The following is a 20,351-nucleotide window of genomic DNA, read 5'->3' on the forward strand; positions in this document are numbered from 1 at the left end:
AAGAAGCGCTGTCAGTTAGCAAAGAGGTGAGTTAAATAAGCAATCGGCAGAGACATCTTTCCCTGTTAAGTTGATTTAATTATTTAATTTTAGAGTGAGTGCCTACTACGAGTTCTTCTGACAAGACAGCATGCAGAAATAGACATCCAGCTGTACGGAATTAAACATGTCAGCCTGTCAGAGAAGTGATTAACTGTAACTGTGCACTATTCAGCTAAAAGTCACAACCCCATTTAAACAGGGCAGCAGCCATGAGAAGCCTGAAAAAAGAGTTTATCATATAAGAGAACAGGGTACATAATGCAATCATCATCGGGACTGAGCACCAATATGGAAAACACATTTAGAAGGTATTGATTAGAGCAAAAATGTAAAATTTCGGATCAAAGATTATTCGTACCAGCAGCGATGCAAACTTGGGACAGTTGCAACCACTGTTTGAGGTAAATTGCATAGCCAACTGTAAGCTTTTTTTATTGAGTGAATTTAAGTTATATGTCTAGGGCTTTTATTGTGAAAGGTAAGAACAGAAGGAGTGGATCTGGACTGCACTGCCTTTGTCAAAGTTGAAAGGAGAAATCAAATTTGTTGTCTTGGTTCGGTCCACAGAGCTCTTGTGTTGTTGTGCAATATAAGTGTACCTATTGAATATGTGCACGCTCTGCACAACGTGTTTCGTTCCTTTATTCAAGGTACAAACGCTCAGAAAAATTGTCCTTGCTCTGGATGCTCTTTATGCTAAGCTAATCGCCTCCTGGCTCTCTAGCTTCATACTTTCGTACAGACATGAGAGTGGTATAAATCCTTTCATCAATTTAATGGCAGGAGAACAAATAAGCACATTTCGTCAATTGTTGATTTTCTTTTCCTTTTGAACTCAGAAATGATTTTATTAAAATTGCCTCCCAAACATGTCATGTCATTAGATCTGTCTACGTTGGAGGCAGATGGAAATAGTGCAGTATTATCAGGTCTATAACAACAGCTTGTTTGTTTTGGCATTGTGGGTGTTGTCATATTTCACCATAATCACACTTTGAAAATTGGACCATCTAGTGTCCGCCATCCGAGTCTGAAGTCAATGTATGACTCACAACAGCATTGGAATGAGCTCTGTATTTCAAGTCTATTGAAGCCAAAAATGTGTTTTCCATGAGATTCTTTAGGTTATTTTGCTCAGCATTTACAGCGTGAGCCAGAGAAAGAAACCGTAACCTTTCACCGCCCACTTCTTGTCCGAGAGAAGATTATATTTACATTGGAAGCACTAATCACCGCAGTTTGTATAGAGCCCTTCTTGTATCTATCGACACGATTCAAGCCTCGACTCGAGAGAAGAGGCTTTGCAGTATTTCTGCACCACCACGATCACTAAGAATTAAGCAGAGGATGCGCTTCATGTAGACCGCAACAATGACCACCTATTTAGTGGCAATCAAGTCTGTCAGAAGAGGAATGCATGAATAGAAAGCAGGTACTTACGAACATGACCCTCTTGGGAATGTGGTCTGACTCAACCAGAGGATTCTTGTAGAGCCAAAGCTCCTCTGGTTGAATCACTCTCTCAAAGGGCTCCAGAAACTCTGTAAATCTGCAGCAAGGAACAAATGAACACTGATCAGTTACTCATTTTTTGGCGTTTAAGTAGATGCTTTTTACACAGAGCAACATGCGTTGAAGATGCACAGCCCGATTAAGCTTAAATGTTTGCATTTTGCAGGGAACAAGAGAAGAGGAGGCCGGTTCTTTCACAAGGATCAACACATCTGAGGCCATGTAAATTGGGCGACTTCATCCAAGATCACCGACACACTCGGCTGTACAAATTAGCACGCTCCTGCTGCCTCCAGCCCTCCGAGGCCTCTCGGTGATCCGTCAGAGACGACCTTGTTCTTGTTACAGATTTTGGGAAAATTTGGAATTAAAATAGGGTAATGATGGAGGCATTGCTAGCGATACAGGCCAGTGTAAGTTTCAAAATAAAATAAATAAAAGTATAGCTGAAGTTTCCTGAAGTTTCTTGGGTTTTGTTTGCTCCCCAGATGAGCTGCTTCACTGCAGGTGGAAATAGAGATTGAGTGATGCTCTCCCGAACAACTACATGCCCTTCAGCAAGGCATTCATCACGCGTCTGCTCCAGCAGAGCTGAGGAGCGTGGAGATCCTGGATCCTGTGCGTCTCCTCCTCAGTGTGAAACTGTAGCAGCGTGAAGCGCTACAAGGCTTACGCATGTTCTGCAAACCTCTTCTGGATTAAAATGGATTCACGTAGAAACAAAATGTCTCATCTCCCCCCCCCCCCCCTCTCTCTTCAAGTACCAGGAAAACCGATTATCTGTTTTTAATCCCTCTGAAAGACGTGCGCCGTATTACACCCCGTGGAAAGTCAATTTGTTGGTCCGCATGATAACTGTGTCATGATGTTTTTGCGAGAGAGCAGCCTAATCAGTACTGGCTCATTTTTCACCTTGCTGAGCCCGTGTGCATGATTCACTTCAGCCAAACATTACATTAACAGTATGCGCCTGCACAAAAAAAACCTGACTGCGCTAATGACACACAAAACGCTCCACCAGCTCGTGGAGCTCTACTACTACTACTACTCCCAGCTCGTCCTCTTGCCCAGACACCAGTTACAAGGAATGTTATTGCAGTCCGCAGGGACAGAAACGCAGAGGGATAGGGACACACCTCCTCGCTTATGAGCACACACACACACACACACATACACACACAGAGCTCTCAGGTCATTAAATAAAGCAGTGGTCTATCTGTCACTCTGCAAGGCTTATCGTAGGCTACTGCTTGTGGTGCATCCTACCCCTGACGTCTTAATGAGTTTGAGGCACACGCTCCCCCAAGGTAACTACCGAGATAAAAATTCATCTTCACAATATTTCCTTTCACATTAGAATGCACGTAGCACGCACAAAGCTGCTGCAGAGGGAAACATTATTATTTAAAAGCCATGGGGCCGTTCGTGCAGGTTTTAAAGTTACATTGCTGAAGATTTCCATGAAATCAAACCCCATGTTTGACTCAGGTGAGATATTTGATAAGAGGATGCAGCTACAGATGGCAAATGAACTCCTGAAGTTTCACTATTTTCAGATATTTTCACCATCTCCATGTTCGCTGGGGATGATCCCTTTCATAGGGTCAAAATTAAAATGCCTGTCGGACATGATAATGATATTCCTCCTACTTTTGGAGAATTTGTATCCAATCTCCTGCAACAAATCAATACCGCCCTCAAAGGATTTGCCTTGGCTCGAGTTTCTTTTTGCCTCATCTCCTCTCTTCCAGGCGTGGACTTTATTAAAAGAAATACTCCAGTGGGGGGTTTCGGTGCACTTTGAGGGCTCCAGGCTCCGAACGTATAGTTGGAATTAATCAAGGCTTTCATCCGTGGATAGAAGGGCCTGGCCTTTGTGGAAACAAATTTTACTATCATTGTATTTTACAGGCTGAGATGAAAGCGGTGGGGGAGTGCAGCATTTACAGGCTGGTGACAGAGGATGCATTGGACTGAGCTGGGAAGGAAGGACAATGTGGATTACAGTCACATTAGTGCAGCTAATGTCAGAGCTCGGAGAGGTAACGACATACACAGTGTGAACCCCAATTTATCCAGCTGGGATGTAATCACATTGATTCAAAGAGAGAGACGGAGGGGGTGGAAGGTGGTGGGCTGCAATACCGCAGAAACAAACCTTCAACTGGCACATTAAGACAGGCAATAATGTCTGCATAACAGCCGAAGTGATATTTTGTTTTACATGTTTTTTTTGCTTGTGGCTCATTTCCTGTTTCATCTGCACCGCTTTCTTTTCTGCTTATTTCCAAGCTAAAAAAACAACCTTTCAACACTTTCTGCAGATGACCATGACAGCAGGAGCTACAGAAAAGAGACATAGATGAGGAAATAAAGCATTCAACACCCACCATGTCTCTCCAAAATGCAGAGTAAGAAGTGTGTAAAAAATTCTACAAAGGCAAACTCTAATCAGTACTCCAGTGAGACCTAAGGCCCTCTCACCTGCTCTCTGGCCAGAAGAAATGAGCCCTCTAAGTGCTCATAAAAACGGAGGCACACAAAAAGCCCTGAACTCAGCACCGCCTGCTGGCTGTCTGGGGAGCACCTCATTCTGTTTTATCTGCTTCTGTTTGCTCTGTGTAGAGACATTATTGAGCGATGGTATAACGGCTTCTATAGGGGCCACAACTTTCTGGATTAACCGGCATCCTAGCGGCTCTGTGGGTGAGTATGTGAAGATGTTGAGATAGCCTCTGATAGCGCACAGTACATTCACATCCATCCCCATGACTGTGCTTTAGTCTAGGCTTTAAATCTTTACATCTGACCCCCTTTCTAACTCAGGAAGGTTTGATATTTTTGCCTCTTCCCCATTCCTTTTCATCAAAAAGCTCTGCAATTGGGCCAATTCATCATCACCAATTCCAATCCATCTCTGCAAGATGCACATTCTAAATCTGTTGAGCGCGGCCACGGCCAAGGAAATAAAACTGAATCACTGAAACACTTTTGAGATTCAGCACACAACAGCGTGGAGACCTGCGAGCAGCTGATTGGAGAGCTCTTGATATGCAATGCACTGTGGGCAGAATCTGTGGCTCTGTCCTTGGGGATACATTTCCTCTGCTGTGCCAGCGTGACAAAAGAAGGAAAAAAAACAAAAGTCAAGAAATTCCTCCTTAATTAGTTGGATATGCTGTGGAGCAATGATGCACACAGAAGAGTGGAATAGCTTAGCTGGATTAACTTCAGGCAAGCTCCCGTTTTCACAAATCTAAGTTTGAAAGTAATCTTTTGGCTCACTGGCTGTGTGTGTGTGTGTGTGTGTGTGTGTGTGTGTGTGTGTGTGTGTGTGTGTGTGTGTGTGTGCGTGTGTTTGTTTTCAGCCTATCACAGAGATATCCAAACAGAAGCTGAGCATTCATCAATATTGATGGCATTATATCTGCTAGCGGTCTGAGCCAAACTCAGAGAGCCACTTATTAAACTGCAGTCACGCAGCATTTATCTACAGGTGCAGGAGGCCACAAAGCAGCTTGAACACTGCGTAGCTCACTTAGCAGACGGTGCGCGTGACCTTCACCTCTCAAGAGAAATTAAAAACACCGGGGGAGCTTTGCCACGTCCGACGACACGGGGGCGCAGAGCCCCACACATGGAACAAGAGGTCCATTGGAATGTCTCAATAGTCGGCTCGGGGCTAGTCTTGTCCCTCCTAAATGGTGAGGTTAAGCCGTTTTCCTCGCCTTGTTGCACTTCCCACCAGCGCGGTTCACAGGTTGTGATTGCCACGGTGCCTGACGCAACCCAGAGACACATTCAGAAGGGATTGCAGGCCGGCATTGTGCGCGTTCACATTTGATTGCATTTGCTCTCTCCCTAGTCGCACATTTGGCAATCCAGGAGCGAGCTGCGTGCGTTCAGCTAAGGGACCGACGGGAGAAGACTTGGAGCCGACCATCTGCCAGATTATTGGACGGAATGTGAAAATACATTTTTCCACCTCCAGATCGGAGGTGGGCAGTCATCACTGCCATGTCACACCCCCCCCTTCCCTTATTACTCCAGTCATTAAATCATCGAGCAGGGCGCTATTGAAAAAGTGACTTATGAGATTTACAAGCTATTAGGATGAGAGGATGTGTAGAGCCCTGAGGGAAATTCCCATCCTCCTCTGTTCACTGCATCTTCTGGTTCGTTTACCACTGGTAAATTCCCATTCCTCCTCTTACCCGCCATTAAATCCAGCTGGAGAATTGGGCTGGTCAATAAAAGCTAAAGGGTCAGTGGTGGATGTTGAGAGCTTGGGCCTCGATACGTCGAAAAAAAACAAATATATATCGGAAGAAATGTGAGGAGGAGAGATGTAAGCGGAAATAATAAGTGATGAAGAGAGAGAATGGTGGAGCGGACTGTTGGCCGGCTGTGTGGACAAATTATAAACACTGATGTTTAGTGTTAACGGTGCTATGGTATGAAGATCATAGCACAGTGCATATATTAATGTTTGCATGAAGAAGCAGAGGGGCAGGATGGCCTTCAGGAGTAGTACTAAGATACTATGAGTCAACATTATTCTACTGGAATATTAGTAAAAGGTATTAAAGGAGCAGGTTGACGTTTTGGGAAATAAGCTTGTTCTCTTTCTAGAGGAAAGCTAACAAGTGGTCTGTTAGCTTAGCATAAAAACAAGGGTGAAACATTTCGCCTGGCTCTGTCCAAAGGTAACAGAATCTGCACCAGCACCTTTAAAAAACACCTTATGGAGAGTGGTATTGATCTTCTTAACTAACAAGAAAAGCCAATAAGCATATTCCCCAAGTACACTTTCTGGAATACTTTGTTCTGTGTTGTACTAACCTAGTAAAGTGAATCAGAAACACATTTTTTTACCCAAGTCCATTAGTCATATATAAATGGGTACATTTTCACAGAGCACATCAGCTCACGTCAGCTTTTATGGAGTTCTGCGTTCTGAGAAATGTGCTGTCCCAAAGTCTCAACCTCAAAAAGAGAAATTCATAATGATTGGTGGATGGGAGTCGTTGCAGGTGAGCCGAGGTTTCTTACAAATCCCTATCTTACACAGTCAACACTGCTGGAAGGGGAAAAGTAGCACAGCACAGGTTTCTGCTTAAGTTTCCCCTTTCTTACTCCACACAGAAAAAAATACTTTTCCTGCAAAATCAAATTGAACTCCTCTGGCACGGCTGGATTAAAACAAAGACAACTGGGCATCTGTGATTTAATAAAGAGCTGCTGCGATTCGATTAGAGGTGGGTCACAGTGGAGAAAGAGGGGAGCCGACCGATCGAGGATACGTTCTTGATTTAATTATGTCGCTTTATTTCATTCATATCGGACCCGAAGACCAGAGCACAGCACTGCTGCCTTGACAACTAATGTGCACTCATGTGTGGTGTTGATTGCGGGGGGGATAAGAGCGCTTTTTAGGAACGGCGGTTTCAATCAGTAACAATCTACTGGAGGATTCCCATTGGATTACAGAGACCTATAAAATCATGACATTTGAGGGTTTGTTTCTGATGGAATCGGACCACCCTGCAGGGGTATTTTGCGAAAACAGAAGTTATTGAGCCTGGAGGTCAGGTTGAGTGACTGGTTATGGGCAATGGGTTTGAAGGCTGAAGTTTGGAGACAGTACTGAGACCGGAGGACTGAGGTCTTTGGGCTAGAAAAAAAAGGAAACGGATGGGTAAATTAAATTGTTAGCCAACAAATGAAGTCACACACCTACGCTCTTTATACTAATATCCTCATCTGAACTCCCCATACAGCAAACTGCATGGCGAATGTAATCATATTCGATCCACATAATTAATGCGAGGCATTCAAGAAGACATTATGTGTTTTCCTAGAGGCGTCTCGTACTGTACTCTGCTCTGCAAGTCGGAATTGTGCGAGTGCAATAAATGTCAGGTCGCCTCTCTCTCCGTCTCTGTTTGTGTTGGCGGTTACAGTCCCGGCCTCTGCCGAACGTGTGAGGAATGCACAGCACCGGTCCTGTCAGACGCAGGGGAGAGGGGAGAGGGGACTGGATAGATGCTGAGTGACAGTCAGCTAGCGCCGGCCTCCCTGGAGATATCCCTTCTGAAATTTGGCAAAATGGGCGAGAAAAATAAGGAAAAAGCCATCCTTTCGCTTGTCACGCTATACACTCTGGTGGAAAATGCAGGGTCATTTCGATTTTAATTACCCATTCACACCGGATAATTTCAAGAATGTGTATTAAAGAAGCCAGTATGTAATGAGAATAAAACGAGGGCTGGCTTGGTCAGACTACGGGTGTCTGTCCGTGATAAAGGTCCTGGAGACACGTGGAGAAAGGTCAGAGGCTCATATTGGAGACCGGCATTAGGAAACGCAGCGGTCTGAAGCTGGCAGGACATGGCCGAGGGGACACAGATGGATTGGGGGAATTAAGGAAGCATGGTGGTGGTGTGTGGGGTGTTGTGGTGAGATAAGTTTCCAGCCCACAGCAGGAGAGAACCGAGCCAGGTCTGCTAAGAGCAGATGATTTGCCAGCAGGCTTGTCAAACGCTCCGCAGGTCCGAGGCTCATTTTCATTGAGCCTGCTGAGTAAATGCATCGACTTTAACGGCCCATTGGAGTCGGCTCATCAGATCTGGTGAGCTTTCTCTCTCTCTCTCTCTCTCTCTCTCTCTCTCTCTCTCTCTCTCTCTTTCTTTTGTACAGTGGAGGAAACTGTCACCCTTGGGTGCTCATATAAAGCACTGCGGTGCACAGGAGTCCTTCTGTAATGACGTGTTGTAGTTCAGTGTTCTGCTGTACCTGACTTTGCATCTCATATACACGAAGCCATTCATTTCATATATTTTCCCTCTCGGACTGGTGGTGATGATCAATCTCATCATCTAACTCTCTGGAAGAAAGCAAATAAGACTTCTTACCAAGATTGCTGAACTACTGCTTTCACTATGAATTACAGTATAGGTCATATATTCCACAGCTTACTTAAAATGCCTCTGGTTTTGGCAACATTTCATTTTATTGAGGCAACCATTTATTAAAAACGATGTCATCTCAGTCTATTCATGAGTTAAAGATTAGCTTCTCTAGATAGAAGCCACATTCTTAGTAACTGCCAGTAATACTTGATGTTTCATTAATGTTTTAGATCGACACTCTGCAGTCAAACTCCACTGTTGCACAAACAAGATGCATTATCAGGCTGATTAACAGTGCTGATTTGTTGTATGGTCGATTGTTCCTTTAATAACTGGGATATAATCAGACAATGTGCACCTGCTGTATCTAATTTTATTCCAGCTAAGCTTACTCTGTAATTATCCTGCAACCTTTCGATAAACAGCACTCACCAGAGGGTGAATACACAAGGGAGTTATGTGTGAATCAGTTAACTTTGAAATGTTTAAAACTACAGGACAAATCGTTTGTTTGTCACTTCATTCGCTTTGCTTTGAAATTGATGATTATAAAAACATAAAAGAAACAGACCTGCTCTGGTGCGCATAACGAATCCTGCAGGCTGAATAACTGACATCTGTGGTATCACCTAAAGGTGCACTGATCACGGCGAAAAACCGTCATACCATGACAGTAAAAGAGCGTATACTCTAATAAGGTAGAATACAGTTTCTGTAACAGTGAAACACTGTAAATATATCATCCAAAATAAAAAAATTGCATTTATGTTTTGTAAAAAATACATTTTACCACTGTTAAATGTACTAACCATTTTGCTGATTACGGAAATATACCGTAACATATATATATACCAGCAAACACTATCGTTTTCTTTTTACAGAGAGAGTTTTCAAATCTCAGCAAAAGATACTATACTTTGAGCATGTGGGTGCCTTTGCTTGTGTGTGTAGTTTATTAAGTTAAGGCATAGGTTAACTGTGTTTGGAGTGTTGGAGAAAAGACAGAGGAAGGGAGGGAGGTAGCGAGATTTACTCATGGACGCCCTGATCCCTCACACTGGCAGGCAGTGGTGTTGGACACAAATATGGGCCTGGGACACAACGGCGACATTTATCAGTGCTGTCATGCTCATTGCTCATCCCAGCGAAATGTCAGAGTCGACAGCAACGGGAGAGAGAGAGAGATTCCAGCCTCGTGGTCTTTATTTGTCCAAAGCCAGGGTGAACATACACAACCCTCAACAGCGTCTGCAGAGTGTTGAAGCTGGTCATTAGCAGCATCAGCAGCCAGGGTGCACTAATAGATGCACACACACACACACACACATAAACAGGTAACCGTGTATGCATTTTGTGCACACACACACAACAAAATTACACAGAAAATTCGATACACAAATAGTGGCTTTTCCTCAGAAACGTGAACAAACACAAAAACACAGAGTGATGTTATACTTTCATGGATCTATAATGACTTACAATACATCTGCTGATCTAGAACGTGTATATATTGAATGTTCTCTCTCTCTGACACTCTCACTTTTCTATCCTCGGGCTGTTTGAGTTTCTTTGGCCATGGCTTGAATTATTGTTTTTCCTCTTCTTCCCGGTTAGTTGTTTGATTTCTGTCAAGCACTCTTCTCTGGGATGAGTCTGGCTACCATTTGGATTTTCTCTCCAGAAAATCCCCATGTCATCTTGATCTTTTTTTTCTCATTATCTTGAGGACGGTGATGTTGTTTTAGAAGCCGCAGGGCTTTGCACAATTTGGCATGAGCAAATAAACAATGCCCGCTGATGTAAAAATATTCCCACTGCGCATGCAAGTACAGTGATGTAAGCATGAATCACTGCCCTGCAAGTGCTTTCTTTATATTCTTTTAGGGAACAGCTGGTTGGAGCCACGTGGGACTTGTAGCCCCCTATTTTATCATCAGACACATGCAGAATATTGTCTCCCAATGGACAGACGTGTGCTGTCGGCTAAAAAGATGAAAGTATTGACCTTTGACCTTGGCTTTAAACCAGGTGGTTTCAAACTGTGAGGGGGGGTTGCACTAAGGACGTGGAGGGAAAAGATGAGATAAAAGATAGTTTGCAAGGTGAAAGGGACAGGTGCATGCTGGTGTTCTAAAAACAGCAAGATGTTAGTTCTTGTAGGTGTGCCGCAGAGTCATCATGACTCAGTTGAATCTGAACACACAGACAGGATACGCATATATTGGGATTCAACGCGACTTGCACTTTCTGAGGATTTAATCATCACCACAAATAAACGTCAATCAGAAAGAGAAACTTCATATAACCCCAGAACTTTCTTGGGAATCATGTTTTAACATTTTCTTCAGTATCAGTGTCTGTACATCCAAGAAGGCCACACTGCAGAAAAGAACCGCAATTAAATAATGCAGCATGTTGTTAATGGTACCAATTTGTCAAAATGTAAGCTAAAAACCCTTTGGTGCATGTATCGTACAGCTTATATGGTGTAGCCTAATGGCCCTGTACACCCCCCCCGACAGGTTTTCAGATATTCTGTCTGACTGGACATTTGCTCTGGTTGAAGGTGGGCGAAGCTATGCAGGAATTGCACTAATGAGTATGATAAAGCCAACCAAGCTAATAAAGACAAAGAGAGATGTCAATCTCGATTGAGCCCTGTCCGCACGCACCCACACAGAGCTCTAATCAGCAACGACGTTATCATTGAGAAGTCACTGTGAGAATTTGGAGTTTGCCTTTATTACACAACCATAATCAGTCGAGCTGTCATCCGGTGTGCCGTCCGCTGATCAAGCTTCCTCCTTCTGCTGTCAAGACTAAAAACCTCTGTCGAAATATAACGAGCTGTTGCACCTGGAGGGTCTCGTCTTTCCATTTGTCAATAACGCCCGCGTCTGTTCCCAGCGTTCGGCAAACGTTGTGAAGCTGATTTCAATTTAATGGACTCAAAACACAACGGCTGGTGACCTCTAAGTTATACAAGTTGCCAGAGATGTGTCTCTACCTCTTCCCTCTAGGCGACTGTAACATAAAGTGTTTGCTGCATGTTATTCACCTTGCTGTGTCGGAAAAAAAGTGAGCTATGACTACACCGTCTAAACTTAGGAAACCACGGAAAGAGTCTGGTCTGACAGCAAAACCCAGGGGCCTGAGAGGGACACACACCAACACACACACACACACACACACACACAGACGAAATAAAGGCTTTTCCATGAGGAAAGAGGCATGCTTGTTATATATTTTGAGATTTGGGCCAGAAGACATGTGTGTGTTTGTGTGTGTGTGTGTGTGTGTGTGTGTGTGTGTGTGTGTGTGTGTGTGTGTTGGACAAAGGCTCTTTCATCTCCTCAGCCCCTCGTCTGTCTTTTTACAGATAAGAGTATGAAGCTGGAAATGACAGTAATGGGGCAGATCTAAGGGAAATACCTGAGAAAGGGGCAATGGAGGGAGGAGGTGACAGACAGAGAGAGAGAGAGAGAGAGAGAGAGAGCGAGAGAGAGACGGAGAATGGATAAGAATAGAAATATCCCGACGGTAGGAAGTGTAAAGCAGAGTGGGAACTGTCCCTTTCACACTCCGTCCACACCTCCGAGGGCTACGACATTCCCCCCTCAGCTCAGCCTCCACCTGCTGAGCACCAGCTGCGGTTTAAATATCTCATCATAATTGGGGACATTTTTCACAGGACTGGATTGGCTACAGCACATAATATCGGACAGTAGGTCTATATAATATTATTGCCATCATTCACATCTTCTGGGCTTGGAGTTGTTAAAGCGATATCTATTATTCTTAACATAATTTCTGCCAAAGGATCAGTATTGTAAAATTTGATTGTATGATGGTAACAGTTAAATTCCAGCATATCATTTTCCAGCTGAAAATGCCATTTAAGTTAAAGGCCATCAGCCTGAGCACAAGCCTCACTGTGACTGTTGTGTGAATGACTGGATTCTTGATGAATGCCCCCTGTAAACATGGCGGCGTCTGATTCATTATGTTCATTTCACTTTGTAATGCGAGCTCTGTGGGCAGGCCATTCGGATAGATTTGGGTGAAGACTGCCACAAATAATAATTCTATGCCTCACTGATGACTACGCCACACAAATGAGGGAATTGGTTGTGATTTCTTCCACAACTCTTTGCGATATGAGAGCAAACTGGATGTAACAGAAGAGAAAACCAGGGAAATATTCTTCAGATGTGATGTTATGAACTCACACCAAAAATTATGCAAAAATGTTTGCTTTGATTAATTTCATATTGTCCCAAATCTGTCTTAAGCAAACTGCATAATATTTTGGGTGATCAATTGGCTGCATGCTCAAGTACCTCTCATAGTCGCCGTGACTCACACTTTCTCAAGACACCTTCTATTACCTGTTCCATACTCGCAGCCAGACAGCTTGGTTAATTTAAATTTTGCAAGATTGTACGAAATGTCTTCCACGATGGCTTTGAGCTGACGGCCTGCATGCATTGCCGCTTGTTTTTGAGTTTGAACGAAGTTTGTTTTACTTTCACCTTACAGCCTCTGGCTGTCTTAACGCACTCAATCACATAATACAGCCGTGGTTGTTGGCAGACACAACTGGCGGAGATCTGCAGTCTACTAAGCGCATCTTTCTAGTTTACATATGAATTATAGTATATTATTATGGAAAGAGCAACCCGGCATGAATATAGAGCATATGCTATTATGCGTAATACGTTAACATATGCTAATTAGCACTTAACACAAAGCACAGCTCATCCTGCAGTGAAAGTCAGTTACTCTTTATTTAGTTACGGACCAAAGTATTGACGATCACATCAGGCACATGAACATCTGAGCATAATCTCAAGGCTATGCATCCAATGATCGTGGAGGAATTGTCTGTCCTATTATTTTTCTTCCTACAGTATAATTTCACCATCTAATGGATAAGTTGACCTACAGGGCAACCGCAGTAAACACAGTTTCCCTTTAAGATGAAATGGTAAAAAGAAGACACGGAGAGTAACTGAGCAATCGGATGCCCATGGAGGGATAAAGAGATGGGGTTGGATAGATGACAGCAGGGACAGCGAGACATAATGAGCTGATCAAACGATTGCGGGGAATGAAATGCCAGAGTAGCTTAGGGCGGTGACAGACTGGGCTGTTAGGAAATCCTTGGTCTTGCTGTGATAGTCGGCTGCCTCTGCTCTCAATGGAATAATGGTTATTTCTGCCACAGCACCTGCAGAGTTTGCTGATCCACGTTCTTCTTCTGCTAAACACAAACAGCTCGGTCCATCCTTTCATCACATAAATATTCTTCTCTCTCTGCCCTGGCCTTTTTCTGTTTCTGCATTTTTTCTCATCTATTCCCCATTACTTATTTTTTCCACAGACGTCTCGGATTCTTAATTCATCATGGTCACTAAACAAATCCTTTTTGTATTTTCCCCTCATGCTTTCACATGTACTCGAATTATTCTTTTGTTTGGTTTAATTGGATGTACCTGACCAGACTGCCGACCAGACTTTTCAAAGGCTACTAATTAATTAATCAGGTTGATTTAGCAAAACGAGGTACAGCAATGAATGCTCGCTCTGTGCCCTTTCAGACGAACATCAAATGAATGGGCATTCCTGGAGGCCGCAGTCTTTACGGCCATTGTTACCCCTCCGTCTCTGGTCAATTTGTGTCAATGGCATCCGATCCCAAAAGTGTTTCCACGTCGCTCCAGCCACAGTCGAGCCTGTTATCTCAATTTTTACTTCATCTCCGAGATAATGAGGGTTACAGAGTGGATGACCTGTGATTCAGTGCCTCAGATGTTGGCTGCCAAATTAAGAAACGCAGTGGGAGAATGCACTGGAATAGTCAAACAAACAAGCAGCAGATTACTCTCGTCATTTCTGACCGCAACAGACCAGCAGAATCAAAGCGACAGAGGTGTGTGAGCAACACAAGTATACATTGGAGTCCTTATTCTCACCACCTGATGCTTGATGTTGTACTTTCTTCCTCCGCAGCTCATTTTCAGCTCTTTCTATTAACGTGATCTTGTTTGCTTACCCATGGGTATGGGAGCTATTTGGAACTAAACCATATAGACCTGGGAGATAAAATAAAAAGCTAAAAGCTTTAGGGCTGAAGAGTGGAGTGCCTATTTGGGAGATGGTGATTGTAAGTATTAGCAACCCTTTTTCAGGGATTCATATTAAACACTGTTTAATAGAGCTTTAAAGTGGCACTCACAACTGTGGCCTATGGCTGAACATTTTCTCTCAGGGAAATGTCTTTACTAACATCCTATCTTAAAAACCACTGGACTTTGTTCAAAACTGCTGTGAGTGAAGTTTGGGTAAATGTATATCAATACTTTTTTTTAAGTTAGGATCATTAAGGTCTTTATGAAATCAAACAGGTCGCATGTTTCCTGCAATAGTTGTTCAATGCATTAATAATATTCTGTAATTATTTCTCGATATATTGCAGTTTTTATTGACAGTGGCGGAGTCCGCCATTCCCGCACTGAATTCAGATTGTCCACCTAAGCACTAGGGATTTACTTGAACAGGTAAAACTCACTGTTTCCTGTTTGCTTTCTTTACAGGCTATCAAAGACTCATTGCGCTACTGCAAACACAACATCCTGCTGCTGCTACTTCACATTAAAAGCGTTCAACTGGCAAGACACAGGGTGGCTCTTATTGTGAAGCAGTCACAGAAAACACAATGTATTTGTCACTGTGGTTAGCACTGAACACGTTTCATTTTCTACATTATTTTGTCAGCCGATCGTTTTAAAATTTTGCAAACGGGGGTATAGGCTAGCTAATGGAACAAGAGGGAGCAGCCACAGTGAGCTGTTTGATGAAGGGCGTGAAGGCATTTATTTAATGAAAACATCAGTAGTTTGGCTGCACAGTGAACAGACAGACCAGTTGCCCTTCTGTTATATTTCTGACTAAGTAGCTGCTCCACGAGTGCTTGTTGTGCCATTACAACTGTCACCACGATAACCACGACTGTCGCCAAATCCACCATTGAAATCGTAAGCATTTCAACGTTAACTTTGTTCATCACTAATCCAATAACAATAGCAGAAATGACTGCAACATTCTCCTCGATCAGAAATACCTTTTTAAGTTCATATCAGACACTGTGACCGATCCTTTACAAGGAGACTTTCTCCTCGAAAGCAGAATGCCCCCATCCTTAACATGCATTCTAAACAATCTGCTTATTCTTAAACAGCCTGAGGCCTTGACATTCTACTCTTCCCCAACATCTCACAGGGCTTTCTGAGACTTGCCAAGGCTCTGGGCCGTATCCCAGGGCTGCTCCTAAGCCGTCCTCTGAGAGGAGGGGATGATTCGCAGTGTTTTGAGGGATGACCAGTGTTGTTTCAGAGCGCACAACTCGTTTGACGACGACTAGATCCTTATCCTTAAAATTCCAAGAACATGTCAATGTCGGAGTGTATCTAGCTCATCTCACGTTGGACATTTTTGGCATGCTTCAATGCAAATACATGTAATAAACAAAATTCCTCCTCGGTCACCATAATTCTCTGCGATAAAAGAGTCCAAACTGTGACCCTGTAACCCTTTGGCACAAATGAATCTATTCTATCCAGTTATTCTTCTCAGACTCTTCTCTGGCCAATCGCTCCATCTTGCTTTTAGATGGCACTGATTAAGAGTTCCCAGAGTGGTTTTAATCTGTTAAATCTTAAAACAATCCAGATCCTGCTAACGCCCTCTGTCTTATCTATCACCTACGTCTGTTTCCTTTCGTCCCTGCGTCCACTTGTTTTGTCTCCTGTTCTCCCTTTAGACAGTATTCTAATATGGCTAATTCAAGGGTCCACCCACGTGCTGAGGCACAAACACTTGCGTTGATTGATTTAGGACATGAGCTCAGCCACACAACCACTCAAGGGAGAAATGACTTCTTGTGTATTTTGCCTAAGCTCTGGCTTGTTTTGCTCCGGCTTACAAGTAAAGTGAAATAGCACCCATCTCATTATCCTCGCTTTCTGTGTTGAGAAGAAAAATAACTTTTTCTTTTTCTCATGCAGTTTTCAGCTTTTGTTGTTTTTTTTCTCCACCATTTTGTTAAATGTTAAAGATCTATTTCCATTTAGATTGAACTTTTTTGCTTTGTTACGGGGAGATGTGTGACTCCTGGAGTGCCCACCAAGCTATGATGACTGCATGGCGTTAGCTGTTTGATGGCACAGGGTCGACCTCACGTCACACACTTGGCCCGTTGCTTAAGGTCAGCGCACCTCCTGAGGCCTGGAACAGCCAGGCAGCTTGTCAAGCAAGGCCAAATAAAAAGTGATATTCCCTCAAAGGCTAGTCATCTTTGACGAAATATGTCTGTGAATAATGCAGGGAATTCAGGGCACTTTGGTTTATACGGAAACGGTGGTGCAGAGAGAAACAAGAACAGTTTGTGTGACCAACGAGAATTATTTCATCAGAAGCAAAGATCAAAAAAATGGCAGAACTTGCACATATCTCTTGTTGAAGACGCCTTTCTGATGCCTCCATATCTGCTCGTGAGCCCAAACTAAAGGATTAAGGAACTCAATTTCAACAACCCTTACTTGTCCACAAATATGAAGGAATATGAACAGCGAATGAAAAATGGGTTCCTTCTTTTTCTTCCAAATTTAATACTGAGCTGCAGAGGTAGAAAGCAATAAGATGAATTTCTAACGGTAGAAGCAGGATTTTAAATGAGCATTGGCGCAAGGAAAGACAAGGGAAACAGGGATATTACATCTATACTGAGCAGCGGACACAAAACTCTCATTTACACCTCCAGTGAAGAAAAAAATAAAATCTGATTCTGGTTGACCCAAATTATCCTGCCTTCACCTCGGGCTACTAGGTGTAACAAGAACAGGGGACCACTGCCCCACAGGGCCAGAGAGCAGCTCTCTCTCTCTGATGCCTCAGGCAAAAAGCTATAGCTCAACAATCACTGCTGGTCCCACAGAAATCTATTAGGCCAACCACTCCCTCTGTCAAAACATATGATAGCTTTTGCTATCAAAGATAGAAAGCCCCTCAATCTTGAGCACAGAGGCCAAAAATACAATTAGCCACAAAATCAAATTTGGAATTCGTGGCTCTGTGTTTCACCAGTATGTCTGTGTCACGCTGAGGAAGTGGAACCACAATCAGTTCATTTAATGAGGGCATACTGTACAGTTCGTACAAAGCAGATCAGGTTTACTCAAGATGCCCCTTTGCAAACTCGGCGTAGGAGCCTTCAGCGTGCTTTCACGAGTAAAACTCAATTCATTACAGCGACCAAGGACTTTGTGACAGGGGCTTCTGTGGCAGCGCAGCAGCGAGTTGATGATGATGATGATATTGTGTGAAATTTCTTCTTTTTTTTCTGGCTTGGAGCACTCCGTAACGCAATAACAAATCAGCCACAACGAGAGTCTCGCAGAGGGGTCTGCATCAGTGAGGCACGGTTCATGCTTTGGTCTCATCCCTCCAGGTGAGCCTCCACCCTCCGTGTCTAACACCGTGCACCATGCAGCATCAACGCTCTTCTTGGCTCTGCGATCCTTTTAATTAAAGGGTGACAGCACCGCACACATACAGCTGGACCACGGAGCCCGAGGACAGATTTTAACGACAGTGTGTACACAGACTATGCAGACAGCGTTGCTGTTTTTTTTTTACTTCTCTCTTCTTCTTCTTCTTCTTCTTCTTCTTCTTCTTCTTCTTCTTTTTCTTTTTTTCTCCCGCAGATAGAATGAAAGAGCAGCGATGTGTGAGCCAGTTCAGACAACAGGACCCGGGCCTTTTTTTTAAATCAGATCACATGAAGCAGAGAATAAATAAATATGACACAATCGTGATTCCAAACAATGCTTAGCGCCCCCAGGCTAGACAAACAAATTAATAATTTATATTTCTGTTCGTTTTTGAAGGGTGCGTCTGAGAGGCACAACCTTCTCGCAAGGTGTATGCTGCCAACAACAACAAAAAAGTACTGTACATAGATCTCAATGTGTCTGCGTTGGGCTGCTTCAATTAGATCTATTTGTTGTGGAGTGAAGTGGTCGAAGAAGCCGCCTCTGTCCCTCTAACCATCTCTAATCAGCCTCTGTGAGATAATCTGGGCTGTAATGTGAGTCATCAAATAATAGTGTCACGCTGATTCGTGACGTGAAGTGAAACTTGTTTTGTTTTTTTGCAACCTGTTACCGCAGCGTCCGTCTACTGTCCTGGTCGTTTAGCAGCGATGTGCCAGCTCCGCAGCTCAACACGGGAGACCGGACAGCGTCACAAACCGCCCTGAACGCAGCAGTTCGGTGTCTCAAGCATGTTAAAAAGGCACACGGATAACGACAGTCACATCAACCGAATGACATCGCCAGGGCGCACAATGCCAGATTTTCGAGACTTTGCATACTTACACAAAAACTCCGAAAAGCATGACGCGGATGCCGATCTCCAAAGCCAGCTCCCGCACGTTTTTCCTGCGGTCCGGGGGCGACACGTTCATGGTTCTAAGGTAATCCAGCCACGTGAAGTAGACAGCTAGACAAAGGCGTTTTATTTTTTGTTTTTTTTCACTTTGTAATCCACCTTAACAAAGCGAGTGCTTTCCAGAAGCGGTGAGCTCCCCTCTAATCACGCACGCCGCGCGCCTCCATCGCGACTCGTACAACACCTGAAGCAGTCTCCTCGCCTTCTCCTCGCCTTCTCCTCGTCTCCGCTGCTGCTCTCCCGTGTCTGCTTCGATCCCCCTCGGGCGACGTTTCCTTATTGCAACCCTGTTGGCTGACAGCTGCTGCTCTACCGAGTGAAAGTCTCCTTCCTCCACTCCATCAATTACTTAAACTGGGTTGGAGTTTGGAGTAGCCTAGATATGGGGAAAAAAACAGGAGAGGTGTGGGTGAATAGTGAGGGTGGGGAAAAGGATGGGAGATCTCTCTCTCTTTCTCTCTCTCTCTCTCTCTCTCTCTCTCTCTCTCTCTCTCTCTCTCGCTCTCTCATCCCTTGGCTTCATTTTGGAGAATCAGATGACTAGAAGTTTCTGGAACACACCACTGAGGACCTCACAGGACCAGCTCCCGTCCAGTTAATGCGATATGATGCCCTGAATGTCCTCTTGTCCAGTCTGAAGCCAAGATACAATACACCTGAGCAAACAACTCATGAACAAATGAAGCACTCCCACTGGTGGGAGCAATGAACTCTCAGCCTGACACATGATTTTACATCACTGTGCCCAAAAGACGGCCTTGCTCCCCCCACACACATAACCAATCATACCACTATGAATAATCCAGCCCCTCAGGGTCTATGCAGCCACACGTTGATAAAGGAGCACAGGCAGCAACGTATACCTGCGGGTCACGAATCCTGGCCAGCACTTCGTAGACTCCCATGAATATTTGATGCCTTCTAAAACTGGCCCTCCTGCATTACCTGCCAGTCCAAGAATCCTTTCTGCATGCTTACGTGAGAAAGGGGGGAGAGACCGTCGTGGAAAAAGCTCCTGACCCAAAAAACTTTGTTTTTTTGCCACCTTTTCTAGGTCACAAGCTTTGACAAGCTGGAAGCTGACTCTGTAGATGCAATTTAGAAATTGTGCATTGCTGCTGGCTAACAATGCACCCTGTTAGCCGTATGTGTATGACAAGGATAAACAAATGCACACACTCAGGTACGCAGCGGCGGTTTTGATGTATTCTTTACTTAGTTCTGGCTGATGTGCCTGAAGTGTTTGCCGGCTCCCTAATAAGAACAAAACAAAACAAGAGGAGTTGTGAAATGGTGGTAGGTGAGATCTTACTTCAAAGCTCTCCGGCAGCCCTCAGACTTTTCAGCTTTTACAGAGTTTATTGCGAACCATCAACA

General features: G+C 43.9%; 1 protein-coding gene across 1 annotated transcript in view; it reads right to left on the minus strand.

Annotated features, from left to right (window-relative positions):
- plpp4 (phospholipid phosphatase 4) overlaps positions 1 to 19,372 on the minus strand; it is a 39,693-nt gene extending 20,321 nt beyond the window's left edge. The window contains exons 1-2 of the mRNA XM_031876563.1: positions 18,902 to 19,372; positions 1,483 to 1,591 (exon numbers count right to left, since the gene is read on the minus strand). Coding sequence (XP_031732423.1) covers positions 1,483 to 1,591; positions 18,902 to 18,990 — 198 coding nt within the window. The 5' untranslated portion in view covers positions 18,991 to 19,372. The remainder of the gene's footprint in view (positions 1 to 1,482; positions 1,592 to 18,901) is intronic.
- Positions 19,373 to 20,351: the final 979 nt, after the last annotated feature.

Source organism: Anarrhichthys ocellatus, unplaced genomic scaffold, assembly GCF_004355925.1.
Source record: "Anarrhichthys ocellatus isolate YVR2014 unplaced genomic scaffold, GSC_Weel_1.0 scaffold3, whole genome shotgun sequence".
NCBI lineage: Eukaryota > Metazoa > Chordata > Actinopteri > Perciformes > Anarhichadidae > Anarrhichthys > Anarrhichthys ocellatus.